This window comes from Haliotis rufescens, unplaced genomic scaffold (genome assembly GCF_023055435.1).
Source record: "Haliotis rufescens isolate VD_foot unplaced genomic scaffold, xgHalRufe1.0.p SCAF_18, whole genome shotgun sequence".
Taxonomy (NCBI): Eukaryota; Metazoa; Mollusca; class Gastropoda; order Lepetellida; family Haliotidae; genus Haliotis; species Haliotis rufescens.
The window spans coordinates 22446896-22468461 of record NW_025963868.1 but is presented as its reverse complement, the minus strand read 5'-3'; the positions used below and the strand labels follow the sequence as shown (position 1 = coordinate 22468461).

Here is a 21566-nt window from a genome sequence, read left to right as displayed (position 1 = left end):
AGCAGTAATTACCCCGACGTTTGTTTGTCTACTCTTGCATTCGTAAATGCAATAAACATCCTTCTCCCTTGTCATATGTCACTCGAATTCCCAGATGATGCATCACACATTCGACTATTACGATAAATATATGTAAACATGTAAAATATGGTAGCAAGTCAAATTTGAAGCATAATATGCATTAGTGACTCTCCTTCTTAGGTGGGAATTATAATATACCAAAGTGGGAGTGAGTCAGCAAATGAATTCTGTATTTGAAGGTTATGGGAGTGTGCAGTAAGCATTCGGTAAAATTGATCTCTGGTGCGTGTTCCCTTCCTGTTCTGTTGTGATACTTGTTAAAGAAAATAGAAGGGGTAATCGGCCACCACAATCTGTATAGGATTTATGAAGCTGGTGTTCTGTTCTGGTGACTGTCGGACCCGAGGGCAGTTCTTGGTTACCTACTTGTGTACCTTGTTTTCAGCAACCCAGGCTTGTCGCAAGAGGCGACTAACGGGATCGGGTGGTCAGACTCCCTGCCTTGATTGATGCATGTCATCGTATCCCAGTTGCGTTAATCTATGCTCATGCTGTGAGTCACTGGATTGTCTCATCCAGATTCGACTATTTACCGATCGCTATCATACAGCTATCTTATTGCTGTGTGCGGCGGGATATTGATAAACAATTTGTTTGTCATGATATTTCTTTTACAACTACGTATTGGTGACATTTGTTCGGCAAGCATTTTCCTGAATATGTCATTAAGAGTAGTACAAATTTGATACGAGGCCTGGTTTGTGTGTTTGTATTCTACTTCCTGTAAATATAATATGGCTTGATTTCAACTGATCCCTACATTCAAATGCTTCACCTGCACGTACGGATACGTCTTGGCAAACCGTCCATGTGTTGACGGTCCTACGTTAAATATGCGTTCATTGTACTAATTTAGACATGATTTGAAAAAAAAATACGTTGTGTTATTCCGAGTATATATGCATGAATTCTTAGAATAATTATTTACAGAGTTTTGTACACTTGTGAATGAAAATTACATGGCTTCTTGGTAATTACGTTTCGATCTTATCTTTGTTAATTTCATGTTATGAATGCCATGGTTAAAAGTTAGAGGCGAAGTGAAATCGGGATTAACGTCGCGCAAGTTTAATGCACTTGTATAGCGACATCGAAGCATGTGTCACTGGGTGTGTGTCTGCTTGGCTGACAGTGGATATCTCTTCCCTTCAGCCTCAAACGTGCACCCAGTATCACTGTGTTTAAATCTGGACTCAAATCGAGCCTTTTCGAACCCTACAACTGAATGTGTATATTTTCTATCATCTTAATGTCTCCTCTCTGCTGTATATATGTACATATACTGTCTTGGGCAATGTGCACGCCCCTCAGTGGTAGCCTCATTGTCATAATTTACATTGTGGAAACAAGTCAAAGTCCTAAGTCTGTCTTACTCAAATCTGTAGCACTTTGGGCATTTTTCAAAGATTATTAAGATTTTCAAACATAATATCTGGAAATGTGTACATTCTATCCAGATATAAAAATGGTAATATAATGATAAAAGTATTAATAATTGTATTTTATTCGGTTGTGGCAGCAACAAACAGCTTTCCGATAGGGGATATATACATATTCGCATTCTGACCTGATCAAAGAACCAAGTGCTCCATTGTGGAAATAAGTGATACTGACCATTGAGGATTCCTCGAAATGTATGTCATCAGTAACACATTAGACAATTTAGGTTTGTACGTGTATAGCGAAGTAACCCTCACTTCATTGGTCATGTCATTTTGTTTATGAATAAAAAGAAATTGTTGTAGCTAATAAACAAGAATATATATATATGTCAAGTATTATAAAAGGATAGGCAAGTGATTTAATGTCATATGTCTTACAAATTTGATTACACCACACATTTCAGCACCACTGAACTTCCACAGAATTGTTGTGGAAATGTGATGTCAACAAACAGCATAGGGATATATGTTATATGGGATATATCAAGGACAATTCAAGCAGATGACATTTAAGTTGACAAGGCGACCATGCTAAGTATGTTTATATACAAGCGACACAACAGTCGTGAAGAAATATTTCATATTAAAAACACATGGGCTGCTTTAATAATCGGACAGTACCATGAAGACATCCAGTTTTCTGATGCACTGTGGATAACCTTGGTGTCAAGCATTGTGTCATCTTCATGTCTTTCTAACCTCTGTGCAGACATCATCTGAGTCCACTATCTGCACTGAAATAGTAGTCGTGACAGGTAATTGAAACATAATATGAACAATTGCAAAAAGAGAAGAAGAAAACAAAGAAGAAGATGTTTTTAAAGTGTCTCACAGTACATGGGTGTTTTTTACCTTTTTTTATACATGTGGAGCATGCACTGTCCTGCCAAACGGCCTATGAGACACGCTTCACAAGTAAAATACAAATTAAGACCAGAAAAATAGATAAGAGATATAAAAGTAAAATACAAATTAAGAGGTCAAAGTGTAAAGTTATAGATACCAGATGTATACCGATACGTGTGCAGATTATTATAGGAAGACTTACTTTGGTTATATAGAACATTAATAGGAAAGTTGCGGCTAATGTTTAAACTAAGGCATCAGTTTGCATGGGAAATGACAACTAGTCACGTGAAAAACGTGTAACATTTATATCAACAAGAGAGCTTTACGTGACAGATCATACTCGAGGTCCGTGTAGAAATCACCAGATGCAACACAATGGACTTCCTCTTGATGGCATTATTGTTATTGACATTTTCGATCCTCTGAAGATGTCTGAGGGTTTCTAATTTTGGGGGCAAATTTCCACAATGAATCTTACATAAAATCCTTCTTTCAGATGAAACATTTCCGTGTCTTATACGGAGCGCCCTACTCCAATTAGCTTCCCCTGACTTCTACACCAATATGTCAGTAATCTTTGTAAGTGACACGTACTGAGGTATGAGTATCTTGGAAGATTGCTGGGAAATGTATTATTGCTGTCAACGATTACTCTCGCTGTAGTATTGAGAAACCTTTATTTAATTTATTTAGATGTATCGGGATGTAGAATGAGCCTACCTGCTTCATGTGCATTGCTCTGTTCGTATATCAGGTTCTCTTGCATCACTGAAACACAACACAACAAAGCATGTGTCTTATCTTGAATGATTCGGCTTTACCGACATGCCAAAATCACACGAGGTCAATGAAAAAGTCTCTTTCATAAATAAACAATATTTTCAATAATGTAAAACAATGTATGGTCGTTCTCCTGCATGACCGAACCAGGAAAGGTGATGTCGGAAATGATATGGATATAGCACACGAGGATAGTATTGTGACCAGTGACTACGTTCGTAATCTATTTATTTACAATTTACGTCCAGGATTTTTTGTAGCAGTCATTTAAAATTTTGTGTCATCTACTGACATTTTGTGGACACCGCCAACCCTTATATCATGAATTCAGATAAAATTAAAAATTATGTATAACGAAGCAAATATAAGTGTTAATGTAACTGGAGACATCGGAAATAATAAACAATGATATGTAACGAACCTGATCTAATCAATAGGGAGTAAATGAACGTTATTGTTGATGCAACTGGAGACATCGGAAATAATAAACAATGATATGTAACGAACCTGATCTAATCAATAGGGAGTAAATGAACGTTATTGCTGATGTAACTGGAGACATCGGAAATAATAAACAATGATATGTAACGAACCTGATCTAATCAATAGGGAGTAAATGAACGTTATTGTTGATGTAACTGGAGACATCGGAAATAATAAACAATGATATGTAACGAACCTGATCTAATCAATAGGGAGTAAATGAACGTTATTGTTGATGTAAGAGAAGACTTATCATATGACGAACTGATCGTTTGTGTCACTCGAGGTGCATTTACATTCGAAATAAATACAGTCATGGCCAATTACAAGTTTGTAAAACATGAAGACGTGAATATGTCTCAGTATAAGAAGACCTGTATTGTTCTAATGGCGCTTGAAGATTATTATAGGGAGACTAATTTAGGTTATGCTAGAACATTAATGACATTAATTGTTGCGGCTAATGTTTTAACTAAGGCATCAGTTTGCATGTGATGTGACGTTCTTATGACATTTCAGTGTTGCTTCGTGCGCCTTCAGTGGATTAATTAACTGAACTACTATATCAATATTTACATGCAGGCACAACAATTCGCATATGACAGGATTAAACAAAGATTTCATGATAATGATGAGGTGAGGTGGGGTGAGGTGAAATGGGGTTTAACGTCGCGTCCAAGATTATTGCACTTATATAGCGACGTGCTTGCACGTGTATATGTGTGTTTGTGGCTGCTTGTACTAGTCCGGACTGATGCCGATTTATAGTGCTAGCACACTGAGATACCATGCCGCAGTTTAACCCCAGTCAGACACAGTATACTGACTCCGAGCCGACCAGTCCTTGTTTTAGCCCCTTAATGCCGAGCGCCATACAGGGTAACAACAAGTACCATCATTTAACGTCTTTTGGTACGACGCGGCTGGGGATCGAACCCCAGATATGCATATGTTTGGCTTAATCAAAGCGTTGGAGACAAAATGTATTTCTTAGCTCTTTTAAGCAGGTAGCAATTGATATGTTTACTCAAAATTGGAGGTCGTCACTAGATAACAGTACACGCTACGACGTCGTTAAAACCTCTAAATATTGTCTAACACCAGAGGTTTACCTGCATACTATAACAGAGAGAAATATTAGAGACGCATTTATTAAACTTAGGCTAGGGTTAAATGATTTGATGTGCAACAGGGGTCGATTCTCCTCTATTCCTAAGGATATGCGTTTTTGTCCATTCTGCGAAAACCATATTGAAAACGAATTACACTTTTTGTTTATATGTCCAATTTACGACAACTTAAGATTGAAAGATATGTCTGATATCACTAAGAACAACTATTCCATGAACAAAATATTATCTTTTAATGGTATCCCTAGTAAAAAATTAACTAAGATATTACAATACATCTATCAAAGTCTACGAGTGCATCTAGATCAGGAGTATCTACATCTCATTTTTGTCTGTTTGTTTCTACTAGAAATGCATATACATTTAAATTGCCAAATTGTCTTGACATGATGAGTATATTTCTGATAGATCCTTTTGTATTGAACGTCGTGCTATGGCTGAAAGCCTTTGCGACGTAAAACTTCATATTTCCATTCCATTCCTTTTGTATTCCTTTTGTATTTTATACTACTACTGATGTCACTGTGGTTATTACCACTGTTATTACAATACCTGTATTACATGTCAAGCATCATATTAGTTATCAAATAATTATATAATGCGCTGTACAGCTGTAAATAATATTGTTTATCTGTATGTGTATATGGGCCAATGGCCTTTCATACAAAAAAGATTGATTGAACCCCGGACCTTCCGCTCTCCGGGCGGACGCTCTACCATTAGACCACGGAGGCGGTCTGATAATGATGAAGTCGGGATTGAGCAATGAAGGAGTTCGGAGAACGGAGTGATGTACTGACATAACTGATCATGAGATCACCAACCTAATGCAGATCTCCTCGACACAGCATCGTCGACAGTAGGAACAGTCACGCCGTAGGCATTGTTACCACTGGATGTTTCATAAAGGTCGTTTTCCTGTATAACTGCAACATGTATAAGAGACAAAGTGTTTTAGAGATCCACAGGTAGGCTAATCCTACAGATCATATACACTAATTTGAACTTTATACTTCATTGGTTTTACTTCGAACGATTCATCATAGGATTCTAAAAAAGAAATCAGGCATACGATGTGTCGTTTGTTGAAATGTTTAATGAATATCAGCAGATTACTTGTATTCGCATTTCATTTAAACATTTAAGTGCTTGATCTTACCTAAACTTAAATCTCTCCTTCTTGTGTTCTCGTCATTGCTTCGAATAAAACAAAAATTAGTATTGATGGCTGTATAGTTTATATCATTCTGTGTTTCCAGTTCTAAGCATGGATTTTGCAATTCATTACGCATGCTGAAAAATACGTTTTTTGCATCTATACATGCATTGATTCTTATGTTTAGAGGTTCTTTAAAATGGGAAATGATTTTATGTGTCTGACACACATGTAATATTCTATTTATCTAAGACATAGTGTAGCTTCTGTACCTGTCATTAGGTGTTGCTGTTCCTGAATCATACAAATATATACAGTCAATCGTTGCCATTAGACAAACAAATGCATACACAGAAAATGTATATATTTTTACTTTGAAGTGGACAACAGTTGACTGATAAAACTCTCAGTTAACACAAGTTTAAATGTTGTCCTATAATAGTTTTGATAAAGGGCAAACAGCAGATGAGGAAGTGTGTTCAACAAACACTTGGGAATTCCTACAAATTGTATGATTTTAGTATTTATGTGTCGACATGCCCAGTAATAGTATTAAACCTAGTTTTAATGTTATCAATATATTCCCGAGCACTAAGTGTAAGTATTTCTTAGAAAACAGGAAAACAACACGGAATTGTTTTGAAATGTGATAAGTATGTCACCTTTCACACACGACCTCCGACGACTGCGTTTTCTGAGTGTTATGATGAGACATCGCTCCAGCCAACAGGACACATCCCACGCTTACACTCACGGGAACTAGAAAGTTGAATGTCGATGAGATGGTTGGATCTGCAGAGTAAGTGACATGCTTCCTTGTATTATCAACACCATATACATGTTGTAACACTTAACCCGAAACAGAGATGTGTATTGAAAACAAAAGGAGACTTGAAGCAAAATAGTGGATACTTAGTACAGTTTCCTGCTGTAACTGGACATTTGCTTCATTTCTATAAGATCATTTGCATTTAATTTTAGGAATGAACAGTTTTACGACCTATTTACAATTATTTATCTTTTTTCCGATCTGGGCAGAAGAGAGGATATTCACAACAATGGTTCTATTGAGGAGGAAGTTCATTTTCTATATATCTGCCTTTTGTACGCATCATTAAGGCAGAAACATTTAGATTTTATATCAATCCATGTGTTTATATCTTCAGCAATCTCTTAAATAGCAAACATGACAAATATGTTTGTAATATAGTAACGTTTGTAAAGGAAGCTCTGTTCCTACGTACACAGACGAATATTATACCTAAGTATTGTTTTCAATGTCAATTGTCTCATTTGTGTGTTACTGTATACAACTGAAATGTACATGGGCCCATGGCTTCCCATAAATGAATAAAGCATATTGCCGATGCCACATTAAATGTAGACTCACACACTTCCTGTATCGCTTTAAGGCTGACATATTTCCGATGCCACATTAAGTATAGACTCACACACTTCCTGCATCGCTTTACGGCTGACATATTTCCAATGCCACATTAAACATAGACTCACACACTTCCTGCATCGCTTTACGGCTGACATATTGCCGATGCCACATTAAATGTAGACTCACAAACTTCCTGCATCGCTTTTCGACTGAGATTAAGAAGTTATTTGTGTTCTTTGTTTTACTTCAGGGTTTCCGAAAACTACTCTGAAAGGAGCAGTAATTACCCCGACGTTTGTTTGTCTACTCTTGCATTCGTAAATGCAATAAACATCCTTCTCCCTTGTCATATGTCACTCGAATTCCCAGATGATGCATCACACATTCGACTATTACGATAAATATATGTAAACATGTAAAATATGGTAGCAAGTCAAATTTGAAGCATAATATGCATTAGTGACTCTCCTTCTTAGGTGGGAATTATAATATACCAAAGTGGGAGTGAGTCAGCAAATGAATTCTGTATTTGAAGGTTATGGGAGTGTGCAGTAAGCATTCGGTAAAATTGATCTCTGGTGCGTGTTCCCTTCCTGTTCTGTTGTGATACTTGTTAAAGAAAATAGAAGGGGTAATCGGCCACCACAATCTGTATAGGATTTATGAAGCTGGTGTTCTGTTCTGGTGACTGTCGGACCCGAGGGCAGTTCTTGGTTACCTACTTGTGTACCTTGTTTTCAGCAACCCAGGCTTGTCGCAAGAGGCGACTAACGGGATCGGGTGGTCAGACTCCCTGCCTTGATTGATGCATGTCATCGTATCCCAGTTGCGTTAATCTATGCTCATGCTGTGAGTCACTGGATTGTCTCATCCAGATTCGACTATTTACCGATCGCTATCATACAGCTATCTTATTGCTGTGTGCGGCGGGATATTGATAAACAATTTGTTTGTCATGATATTTCTTTTACAACTACGTATTGGTGACATTTGTTCGGCAAGCATTTTCCTGAATATGTCATTAAGAGTAGTACAAATTTGATACGAGGCCTGGTTTGTGTGTTTGTATTCTACTTCCTGTAAATATAATATGGCTTGATTTCAACTGATCCCTACATTCAAATGCTTCACCTGCACGTACGGATACGTCTTGGCAAACCGTCCATGTGTTGACGGTCCTACGTTAAATATGCGTTCATTGTACTAATTTAGACATGATTTGAAAAAAAAATACGTTGTGTTATTCCGAGTATATATGCATGAATTCTTAGAATAATTATTTACAGAGTTTTGTACACTTGTGAATGAAAATTACATGGCTTCTTGGTAATTACGTTTCGATCTTATCTTTGTTAATTTCATGTTATGAATGCCATGGTTAAAAGTTAGAGGCGAAGTGAAATCGGGATTAACGTCGCGCAAGTTTAATGCACTTGTATAGCGACATCGAAGCATGTGTCACTGGGTGTGTGTCTGCTTGGCTGACAGTGGATATCTCTTCCCTTCAGCCTCAAACGTGCACCCAGTATCACTGTGTTTAAATCTGGACTCAAATCGAGCCTTTTCGAACCCTACAACTGAATGTGTATATTTTCTATCATCTTAATGTCTCCTCTCTGCTGTATATATGTACATATACTGTCTTGGGCAATGTGCACGCCCCTCAGTGGTAGCCTCATTGTCATAATTTACATTGTGGAAACAAGTCAAAGTCCTAAGTCTGTCTTACTCAAATCTGTAGCACTTTGGGCATTTTTCAAAGATTATTAAGATTTTCAAACATAATATCTGGAAATGTGTACATTCTATCCAGATATAAAAATGGTAATATAATGATAAAAGTATTAATAATTGTATTTTATTCGGTTGTGGCAGCAACAAACAGCTTTCCGATAGGGGATATATACATATTCGCATTCTGACCTGATCAAAGAACCAAGTGCTCCATTGTGGAAATAAGTGATACTGACCATTGAGGATTCCTCGAAATGTATGTCATCAGTAACACATTAGACAATTTAGGTTTGTACGTGTATAGCGAAGTAACCCTCACTTCATTGGTCATGTCATTTTGTTTATGAATAAAAAGAAATTGTTGTAGCTAATAAACAAGAATATATATATATGTCAAGTATTATAAAAGGATAGGCAAGTGATTTAATGTCATATGTCTTACAAATTTGATTACACCACACATTTCAGCACCACTGAACTTCCACAGAATTGTTGTGGAAATGTGATGTCAACAAACAGCATAGGGATATATGTTATATGGGATATATCAAGGACAATTCAAGCAGATGACATTTAAGTTGACAAGGCGACCATGCTAAGTATGTTTATATACAAGCGACACAACAGTCGTGAAGAAATATTTCATATTAAAAACACATGGGCTGCTTTAATAATCGGACAGTACCATGAAGACATCCAGTTTTCTGATGCACTGTGGATAACCTTGGTGTCAAGCATTGTGTCATCTTCATGTCTTTCTAACCTCTGTGCAGACATCATCTGAGTCCACTATCTGCACTGAAATAGTAGTCGTGACAGGTAATTGAAACATAATATGAACAATTGCAAAAAGAGAAGAAGAAAACAAAGAAGAAGATGTTTTTAAAGTGTCTCACAGTACATGGGTGTTTTTTACCTTTTTTTATACATGTGGAGCATGCACTGTCCTGCCAAACGGCCTATGAGACACGCTTCACAAGTAAAATACAAATTAAGACCAGAAAAATAGATAAGAGATATAAAAGTAAAATACAAATTAAGAGGTCAAAGTGTAAAGTTATAGATACCAGATGTATACCGATACGTGTGCAGATTATTATAGGAAGACTTACTTTGGTTATATAGAACATTAATAGGAAAGTTGCGGCTAATGTTTAAACTAAGGCATCAGTTTGCATGGGAAATGACAACTAGTCACGTGAAAAACGTGTAACATTTATATCAACAAGAGAGCTTTACGTGACAGATCATACTCGAGGTCCGTGTAGAAATCACCAGATGCAACACAATGGACTTCCTCTTGATGGCATTATTGTTATTGACATTTTCGATCCTCTGAAGATGTCTGAGGGTTTCTAATTTTGGGGGCAAATTTCCACAATGAATCTTACATAAAATCCTTCTTTCAGATGAAACATTTCCGTGTCTTATACGGAGCGCCCTACTCCAATTAGCTTCCCCTGACTTCTACACCAATATGTCAGTAATCTTTGTAAGTGACACGTACTGAGGTATGAGTATCTTGGAAGATTGCTGGGAAATGTATTATTGCTGTCAACGATTACTCTCGCTGTAGTATTGAGAAACCTTTATTTAATTTATTTAGATGTATCGGGATGTAGAATGAGCCTACCTGCTTCATGTGCATTGCTCTGTTCGTATATCAGGTTCTCTTGCATCACTGAAACACAACACAACAAAGCATGTGTCTTATCTTGAATGATTCGGCTTTACCGACATGCCAAAATCACACGAGGTCAATGAAAAAGTCTCTTTCATAAATAAACAATATTTTCAATAATGTAAAACAATGTATGGTCGTTCTCCTGCATGACCGAACCAGGAAAGGTGATGTCGGAAATGATATGGATATAGCACACGAGGATAGTATTGTGACCAGTGACTACGTTCGTAATCTATTTATTTACAATTTACGTCCAGGATTTTTTGTAGCAGTCATTTAAAATTTTGTGTCATCTACTGACATTTTGTGGACACCGCCAACCCTTATATCATGAATTCAGATAAAATTAAAAATTATGTATAACGAAGCAAATATAAGTGTTAATGTAACTGGAGACATCGGAAATAATAAACAATGATATGTAACGAACCTGATCTAATCAATAGGGAGTAAATGAACGTTATTGTTGATGCAACTGGAGACATCGGAAATAATAAACAATGATATGTAACGAACCTGATCTAATCAATAGGGAGTAAATGAACGTTATTGCTGATGTAACTGGAGACATCGGAAATAATAAACAATGATATGTAACGAACCTGATCTAATCAATAGGGAGTAAATGAACGTTATTGTTGATGTAACTGGAGACATCGGAAATAATAAACAATGATATGTAACGAACCTGATCTAATCAATAGGGAGTAAATGAACGTTATTGTTGATGTAAGAGAAGACTTATCATATGACGAACTGATCGTTTGTGTCACTCGAGGTGCATTTACATTCGAAATAAATACAGTCATGGCCAATTACAAGTTTGTAAAACATGAAGACGTGAATATGTCTCAGTATAAGAAGACCTGTATTGTTCTAATGGCGCTTGAAGATTATTATAGGGAGACTAATTTAGGTTATGCTAGAACATTAATGACATTAATTGTTGCGGCTAATGTTTTAACTAAGGCATCAGTTTGCATGTGATGTGACGTTCTTATGACATTTCAGTGTTGCTTCGTGCGCCTTCAGTGGATTAATTAACTGAACTACTATATCAATATTTACATGCAGGCACAACAATTCGCATATGACAGGATTAAACAAAGATTTCATGATAATGATGAGGTGAGGTGGGGTGAGGTGAAATGGGGTTTAACGTCGCGTCCAAGATTATTGCACTTATATAGCGACGTGCTTGCACGTGTATATGTGTGTTTGTGGCTGCTTGTACTAGTCCGGACTGATGCCGATTTATAGTGCTAGCACACTGAGATACCATGCCGCAGTTTAACCCCAGTCAGACACAGTATACTGACTCCGAGCCGACCAGTCCTTGTTTTAGCCCCTTAATGCCGAGCGCCATACAGGGTAACAACAAGTACCATCATTTAACGTCTTTTGGTACGACGCGGCTGGGGATCGAACCCCAGATATGCATATGTTTGGCTTAATCAAAGCGTTGGAGACAAAATGTATTTCTTAGCTCTTTTAAGCAGGTAGCAATTGATATGTTTACTCAAAATTGGAGGTCGTCACTAGATAACAGTACACGCTACGACGTCGTTAAAACCTCTAAATATTGTCTAACACCAGAGGTTTACCTGCATACTATAACAGAGAGAAATATTAGAGACGCATTTATTAAACTTAGGCTAGGGTTAAATGATTTGATGTGCAACAGGGGTCGATTCTCCTCTATTCCTAAGGATATGCGTTTTTGTCCATTCTGCGAAAACCATATTGAAAACGAATTACACTTTTTGTTTATATGTCCAATTTACGACAACTTAAGATTGAAAGATATGTCTGATATCACTAAGAACAACTATTCCATGAACAAAATATTATCTTTTAATGGTATCCCTAGTAAAAAATTAACTAAGATATTACAATACATCTATCAAAGTCTACGAGTGCATCTAGATCAGGAGTATCTACATCTCATTTTTGTCTGTTTGTTTCTACTAGAAATGCATATACATTTAAATTGCCAAATTGTCTTGACATGATGAGTATATTTCTGATAGATCCTTTTGTATTGAACGTCGTGCTATGGCTGAAAGCCTTTGCGACGTAAAACTTCATATTTCCATTCCATTCCTTTTGTATTCCTTTTGTATTTTATACTACTACTGATGTCACTGTGGTTATTACCACTGTTATTACAATACCTGTATTACATGTCAAGCATCATATTAGTTATCAAATAATTATATAATGCGCTGTACAGCTGTAAATAATATTGTTTATCTGTATGTGTATATGGGCCAATGGCCTTTCATACAAAAAAGATTGATTGAACCCCGGACCTTCCGCTCTCCGGGCGGACGCTCTACCATTAGACCACGGAGGCGGTCTGATAATGATGAAGTCGGGATTGAGCAATGAAGGAGTTCGGAGAACGGAGTGATGTACTGACATAACTGATCATGAGATCACCAACCTAATGCAGATCTCCTCGACACAGCATCGTCGACAGTAGGAACAGTCACGCCGTAGGCATTGTTACCACTGGATGTTTCATAAAGGTCGTTTTCCTGTATAACTGCAACATGTATAAGAGACAAAGTGTTTTAGAGATCCACAGGTAGGCTAATCCTACAGATCATATACACTAATTTGAACTTTATACTTCATTGGTTTTACTTCGAACGATTCATCATAGGATTCTAAAAAAGAAATCAGGCATACGATGTGTCGTTTGTTGAAATGTTTAATGAATATCAGCAGATTACTTGTATTCGCATTTCATTTAAACATTTAAGTGCTTGATCTTACCTAAACTTAAATCTCTCCTTCTTGTGTTCTCGTCATTGCTTCGAATAAAACAAAAATTAGTATTGATGGCTGTATAGTTTATATCATTCTGTGTTTCCAGTTCTAAGCATGGATTTTGCAATTCATTACGCATGCTGAAAAATACGTTTTTTGCATCTATACATGCATTGATTCTTATGTTTAGAGGTTCTTTAAAATGGGAAATGATTTTATGTGTCTGACACACATGTAATATTCTATTTATCTAAGACATAGTGTAGCTTCTGTACCTGTCATTAGGTGTTGCTGTTCCTGAATCATACAAATATATACAGTCAATCGTTGCCATTAGACAAACAAATGCATACACAGAAAATGTATATATTTTTACTTTGAAGTGGACAACAGTTGACTGATAAAACTCTCAGTTAACACAAGTTTAAATGTTGTCCTATAATAGTTTTGATAAAGGGCAAACAGCAGATGAGGAAGTGTGTTCAACAAACACTTGGGAATTCCTACAAATTGTATGATTTTAGTATTTATGTGTCGACATGCCCAGTAATAGTATTAAACCTAGTTTTAATGTTATCAATATATTCCCGAGCACTAAGTGTAAGTATTTCTTAGAAAACAGGAAAACAACACGGAATTGTTTTGAAATGTGATAAGTATGTCACCTTTCACACACGACCTCCGACGACTGCGTTTTCTGACGGTTATGATGAGACATCGCTCCAGCCAACAGGACACATCCCACGCTTACACTCACGGGAACTAGAAAGTTGAATGTCGATGAGATGGTTGGATCTGCAGAGTAAGTGACATGCTTCCTTGTATTATCAACACCATATACATGTTGTAACACTTAACCCGAAACAGAGATGTGTATTGAAAACAAAAGGAGACTTGAAGCAAAATAGTGGATACTTAGTACAGTTTCCTGCTGTAACTGGACATTTGCTTCATTTCTATAAGATCATTTGCATTTAATTTTAGGAATGAACAGTTTTACGACCTATTTACAATTATTTATCTTTTTTCCGATCTGGGCAGAAGAGAGGATATTCACAACAATGGTTCTATTGAGGAGGAAGTTCATTTTCTATATATCTGCCTTTTGTACGCATCATTAAGGCAGAAACATTTAGATTTTATATCAATCCATGTGTTTATATCTTCAGCAATCTCTTAAATAGCAAACATGACAAATATGTTTGTAATATAGTAACGTTTGTAAAGGAAGCTCTGTTCCTACGTACACAGACGAATATTATACCTAAGTATTGTTTTCAATGTCAATTGTCTCATTTGTGTGTTACTGTATACAACTGAAATGTACATGGGCCCATGGCTTCCCATAAATGAATAAAGCATTCAATGTAATGGCACATTTCTACATTTCACGTACTCAATGCATTTCGAGTTAGATACTGAATGTGAGGCTTTGATGTCATTTTGAAATGTATTTCAGATGTACCATTGATGAGTAAATAAGTGCTGTTAACTTTGTGTATGTTTGCCAACACGTTAACTAAGGAAGCATCCATAAGTGACAATGACCATGGACCTACATTGTATGCCACTTTGGTGAAATCTGAGGAGGCGGAGTTAGTGCTGACAGACTAAGGACTATTATCAATGTGAATCATCTGACCTAAGGTAGGCCAAGGAAGTGAGAAAGTCCGCATGTGTCTTTATACAACTGGAGGAACCATGTCGGGGTGAAGTTTGTACTATTATTTATCTTCTATTCATCACATCACCACTGACGTTACATATTATGGTCATATTATCACCATAAAGAAGAGCGTTGTTTTTCATATGGACATTTGCGTTTGGTTGAGCTAGAAAATGATAAAAATAGTGTTGTGTAATCTAATGTAAATTATTAAAGTGTAAAGGGTTGTTTAACTCGAAGTCTGACCTTACACAATGATTTATCGGCAATACAACGTAAGGCAAGGATTCATGTTCAGTTCCCTCAGATTGAAGCCTTTTTCTGTATTATATCAATTCAACAACTTTTTATTTCCTTTACCAAAATGATACACTCTCAAATAGTCGGAAATGGTCACTTTCCAAGGTTTTTGCTATACTACCACAATACAGTAAGACTAATTTCATATTGATCACATTGGACGTACCGTTTGGTTCCCCCGTCAGTTCAATGGTCACACTATTGCTACCTTTTTCCCCAATCTTGCAGTCCCATATTGTGCCACTCAGTTCAATCGTAGACTGTTGGAAGCGCAGGTTGAAATGCCCACTATTTCCTGGACAAGTGACCACCGTATTATCCAGAGTATCAATATGCCATTCTGCATTGCAGGGATTTCTACTCGTCTTACTCACAGTGAGGACATTTTGACCATTACGATACCAAACACTCTCCCAAGCTTGCTGATGCTGCCAACACACTAATTCTATCTGGGATCCTGCAGTTGTTCTTGCTGGTGATATATCCATTGTTACTGTAATATATTAATTTATTATATATTATATACTAGTATATATAAACAGAGAGAGAGAGAGAGAGAGAGAGAGAGAATGAGATATATATATATATATAATCTTCCTGCTAATCCTACATACGTTCCCCTTGCGATATGGCACTGTAACTATATGTAAATGTAAATATTTTCATTGCACATGATTTACACGAAAACACAAATATACAGCCAAAACATGATAGTACATCTCATTCATGTTGGAACAATTTAAGGGTACTTAAATAACATAATATCAGAATATTTCATTGTAACATAATATCAGAATATTTGATGGTAACATAATATCAGAATATTTCATGGTAACACAATATCAGAATATTTCATGGTAACATAATATCAGAATATTTCATGGTAACATAATATCAGAATATTTCATGGTAACATAATATCAGAATATTTAAAACAGCGTTAACCTTAAAGTAACTATCCCTTGAATTTACTAAAGCGAATGCAACATATGTACAAGCTTAGCCTAATCATGAAGTGTTGTGGGCCATAATGACTACTGGATTCAACTGATAAAAGATGCCCGATGCTTTTCATTATTCTGATTTATGCCTCATGTACCCGTGTTTTTGTGAGGGGAACAATTGACGTGCATTCCCGACGAGCTGAGACAGCAACTAGGGTTAATACTCGAGATGTATTCATTTATGTATTGGTTAAGACTTTGACTACAACGAACTCACCCTCTCCAGTGACAATTTGAACCAGTGTTAGTAACAGAACTGTCAACTCCATCTCACACTCACCGTGGTGAAAATACACTGCCAACATGGATGTGTGACACATGTCTGTTACACTTCCTTGTACGCATGTTATGATAGACAGGGATCTTTAATTTCTCGATTTTCATCCAGGCCATTGTATTCATTTATTTGTTTTGTTTAACGCACAAGAAAACGAATATCTACAAGAATTCTTGATGTCAGCTTTTTCAATCCATCCATCCATCCATCCATCCATCCATCCATCCATCCATCCATCCTTCCATATATGCCATAAGGTCTCACAAGGTTGACATTTGTTTGACGTTCATTTCGACGTCGCCAGACCTGTTCCATTGACTGCTTTGACAACCAACAGTACCAGCCTACTTCTTACAACCAACAGTACCAGCCTACATCTTACAACAAACAGTACCATCCTACATCCTACAACCAACCGTACCGGCGTACACCTTAAAACCAACAGTATCAGCCTACATCCTACAAACAACAGTATGAGCCTACATCCTACAATCAACAGTACCAGCCTACATCCCATAACCAACAGTACCAGCCTACTTCTTAGAACCAACAGTACCAGCCTACATCCTACAACCAACAGTACCAGCCTACATCCTACAACCAACAGTATAAGCCTACAACCAACCGTACCAGTCTACATCCCACAACCAACAGTATCAGCCTACATCTTACAATCAACAGTATCAGCCTACATCCCACAAACAACAGTATCAGCCTACATCCTACAAACAACAGTATGAGCCTACATCCTACAATTAACAGTATGAGCCTATATCCCACAACCAACAGTATAAGCCTACGTCCTACAAACAACAGTATCAGCCTATATCTTACAACCAACCGTAACAGCGTACATCTTACAACGAACAGTATCAGCCTACACCCCCCCAACCTACAGTACCAGCCTACATCCCACAAACCAACAGCACCTGCCTTCATCCCCAGCCAACAATACCGGATTACATCCCCAACAACAGCACCATCCTGCCTCCCGCACTCACAGTCTCTTTGTGTATCCCCCAACCGACAGTACCAGCAATATGTCCCCAATCCGTGTCTCATCACCATCATCATCATCATCATCATCATCATCAATGATCACAGTTATCAGCGAACATTTGTACGTTCAAATTGAATATGGCAATTGTTTTGGTGGAGCCTGCAGATGACACATTCTCAAAGCCTCATCGAGTGTTTTCCCCGTAATCTCATACAAAGGCTCGTGTGCACGTGTGCGTCTGTAACCCCCTGTTTCACTCGGGTACGTCAGTACAGAGGTGCTCAGTCGTGGCTTCAACTCACGGTCGGCGGAGAGGAATCTCGTCTTGTTTTCGTCTCTGAGAGAGTGAGTTGGGTTTTCACACCGCTTTGAAAGGATAATATTTTTATCGTGATCCCAACTTGATTTGTGTTGAGGAGAGTCGTGATGTATGTGATAGACGTTTACCACCGTATCGACAACCAGGATCCCGGGTTTGGTGCTGACAAACCAGACAACACTATCCGTGACACGGATTGAAGGTCAGAGGCTTCATTGGTGCCACACCTCTGCGAACTGCGGCGCCTTTGACGACTGAACAGCCCGTGAGCCCTGGTCAACTGTGACACGTGAACACGGTTCCCTCATAACCTTTGTATTGTGACTCAAGAAAGATATCATACTCCAACACTGGGACCCTTTTACCCAACACTTCCGACTGACTGGTTGGGTGTGCACCTCCTCTCATTATGACACGGCATGTACAGTGGTCGAACCTTAACCAGGCAAATCAGTGGTCGATAGAGTGAGCAGCACGTAGTCAATCATCCATCATTCAATATCGACTATGACTATGCTTACATAATGAACCAATGGGATTTAATCGGTAAGACTCGGATACGTCTTCGCTTCAATAGACGTTTATCAATATGACTATATAAAACAAAGCAAAAATACTTACTTTTGTGATCACTAGCGTGTCACACACGTGTCAAATCACCAGCCAAACTCTAACCTGTACATCAGAAACCTGCCCGACTTCACAAAAAAACATCAGACAGTGAACGAGGAACCGATTAATAAGCAAATAGTGGCAATCGAAATACAGGTAAACATTTGAACTTTCCTGGCAATTACCAGATATATAGTATGTCTCCATATTATCGCGGGCTCTATATCACCGCGGTATCGGTTAACCTCGTGGGGTGGAGGGTTAGAGATGGGGGTTGATTCAGCATTTGCTGGCAAGGTGAAAATACGCACTTCGCCAACAGGAAGAGGAATCCAAGCATTTACCTGAATGTATCTATTTTTTAGCCCAGGGGATTCTCAGTAATAAATAATGAATAACTTAAAATGTCCAAACTTGTGAGAGACATTAGTTTATAGTAATAATTGTATGATAATGATGATCGAATTGTACATCACAACCGGTAGTGAAGTATGACGTCCTGAAACATGAAAATCAAAACATCGAGCCACGCGCCTTGCAAACCGGACAACAAAGTATCTTGTCCCGATAGTACTGTCCAGTGACCCTTCCTTGTACAATATGGAGTGGGGTTCGGCCATTCATAGTGATGCCACGCCACACCATTACCGATCCACCGCCAAATCTGTCATGAGGTCTCGGGCTGACATTGCTTTGATGTTTATTTCGACACGAATACGGCTTTCAATGAAGTGCAAAGTAAATCGGGACTCACATGACACGTGACCAGCGACGATTACCTAGTTTCGACGTTGTGTGCACCATTTACGGCAGCAGTCAATATGATGAATTGTTGGGGGGGGGGGGGACAACACGTGGCCGTCAAGCATGGAGATAAGATGCATGTCTTTGAGAGGCATTTAGAAGTTGGAGTACTAAGTAAGGATAAGATAAAGGGATGGTGTGTGTGTGTGTGTGTGTATTTGCTAGGGTGTGTGTTAGCAAGGGTGTGTGTTAGCTCAGGTGTGTGTGTGTGTGTGTGTGTGTGTGTGTGTGTGTGTGTGTGTGCGTGCGTGTGCGTGTGCGTGCGTGTGTGTGCGTGCGTGTGTGTTAGCTAGGGTCTGTGTGTGTGTGTGTGTGTCTTAGGGGTGAGCGTGTGTTAGCACTGGTGTGTGTGTTAGCTAGGGTGCGTGTGTGTTAGGGAGGGCGTATGTGTGTTAGCTAGGGTGGGTGTGTTAGGGAGGCTGTGTGTTAGCTAGGGTGTGTGTGTTAGCTAGGGTGTGTGTGTTAGCTAGGGTGCGTGTGTGTTAGGGAGGGCGTATGTGTGTTAGCTAGGGTGGGTGTGTTAGGGAGGATGTGTGTTAGCTAGGGTGTGTGTGTTAGGGAGGGCGTATGTGTGTTAGCTAGGGTGGGTGTGTTAGGGAGGCTGTGTGTTAGCTAGGGTGTGTGTGTTAGGGAGGGCGTATGTGTGTTAGCTAGGGTGTGTGTGTTAGGGAGGGCGTATGTGTGTTAGCTAGGGTGTGTGTGTTAGGGAGGGCGTATGTGTGTTAGCTAGGGTGGGTGTGTTAGGGAGGCTGTGTGTTAGCTAGGGTGTGTGTGTTAGGGAGGGCGTATGTGTGTTAGCTAGGGTGTGTGTGTTAGGGAGGGCGTATGTGTGTTAGCTAGGGTGTGTGTGTTAGGGAGGCTGTGTGTTAGCTAGGGTGTGTGTGTTAGGGAGGGCGTATGTGTGTTAGCTAGGGTGTGTGTGTTAGGGAGGCTGTGTGTTAGCTAGGGTGTGTGTGTTAGGGAGGCTGTGTGTTAGCTAGGGTGTGTGTGTTAGGGAGGGCGTATGTGTGTTAGCTAGGGTGGGTGTGTTAGGGAGGCTGTGTGTTAGCTAGGGTGTGTGTGTTAGGGAGGGCGTATGTGTGTAAGCTAGGGTGGGTGTGTTAGGGAGGCTGTGTGTTAGCTAGGGTGTGTGTGTTAGGGAGGGCGTATGTGTGTTAGCTAGGGTGGGTGTGTTAGGGAGGCTGTGTGTTAGCTAGGGTGTGTGTGTTAGGGAGGGCGTATGTGTGTTAGCTAGGGTGTGTGTGTTAGGGAGGCTGTGTGTTAGCTAGGGCGTGTGTCTGTGTGTTAGGGAGGCTGTGTGTTAGCTAGGGTGGGTGTGTTAGGGAGGCTGTGTGTTAGCTAGGGAGTGTGTGTGTGTCTAAGGGAGGGTGTGTATGTGTAAGCTAGGTTGTGTGTGTGATATCAGTTGAACCCCCTTGTATCACCACCGTCACAAGTAACAGTTTACAAACTGACTCTGAAAAGCACCCGTAAATGTTCATGTAAATCATCCACGGTTCAGTATTGTTACATTTGAGGAGCAGTGCACATCATAGAGTAGGCAACTACTCAAACACAGACTCTTTTTTTACTTCAACTTTCCCTTCAAGTCGAGCGATATTCCAGCAGCTCCAGCCTTTGGTGTCTAGATTTCACAACTTTTCAGGTAAAATTGAGCATTTTAACGTCGCGTCCAAGATTGCACTTATATAGCAACATGCATGCATGAGTTCTTGTATTAGGTCGGATTAATACCGATTTTATAGTGCTAGCCAACTGAGATACCATGCCACTGATACGCAGATTCCGAGTCAACCAGTCCTTGTTTAAGCACCTTAATGCCGAGTAGGAGTCAGGATAGTACCATCTTTTAGTGTCTTTAGTGTCTCCGGACGGACGCTCTTCCATGGAGGCGGTCTTACTGATGTAGTGAGTGTGTTAGGGTGTTTAAACGCCGCTTTGAACATAATTTAGTTATATCAGGGCGTGTCATTTTGATGTGGGGGAAAGCCCGAAGTGATAAAGGTCTTTAATCATGAACTGACTAAACAGGGCCAATGTCATCTGAGATTTCAAACGATCGTAGGTACTAGGTGATTAATCA

The 21566-nt window shown here is 38.8% G+C and overlaps 1 protein-coding gene across 6 annotated transcripts in view; it reads right to left on the bottom strand.

The window, feature by feature from the left end:
• Positions 1–16766, bottom strand: part of LOC124132877 — a 29371-nt gene extending 12605 nt beyond the window's left edge. The window contains exons 1-8 of one of the 6 annotated variants that reach the window (XR_007221865.1): positions 16689–16766; positions 15634–15960; positions 14167–14296; positions 13508–13798; positions 13173–13274; positions 10676–10723; positions 3093–3140; positions 2004–2257 (exon numbers count right to left, since the gene is read on the bottom strand). Coding sequence is in view for 5 of the 6 variants with exons in the window: in XM_048398418.1 (XP_048254375.1) it covers positions 2208–2257; positions 3093–3140; positions 10676–10723; positions 13173–13274; positions 13508–13640 (381 nt within the window). In the remaining variant the exon portion in view is untranslated. Of the gene's footprint in view, positions 1–2003; positions 2258–3092; positions 3141–5589; positions 5692–5924; positions 6709–9586; positions 9841–10675; positions 10724–13172; positions 13275–13507; positions 14297–15633; positions 15961–16688 lie in introns of those variants that run through there. The other 5 variants (XM_048398418.1, XM_048398419.1, XM_046497027.2 and 2 more) reach the window with 5 other exon arrangements.
• Positions 16767–21566: the final 4800 nt, after the last annotated feature.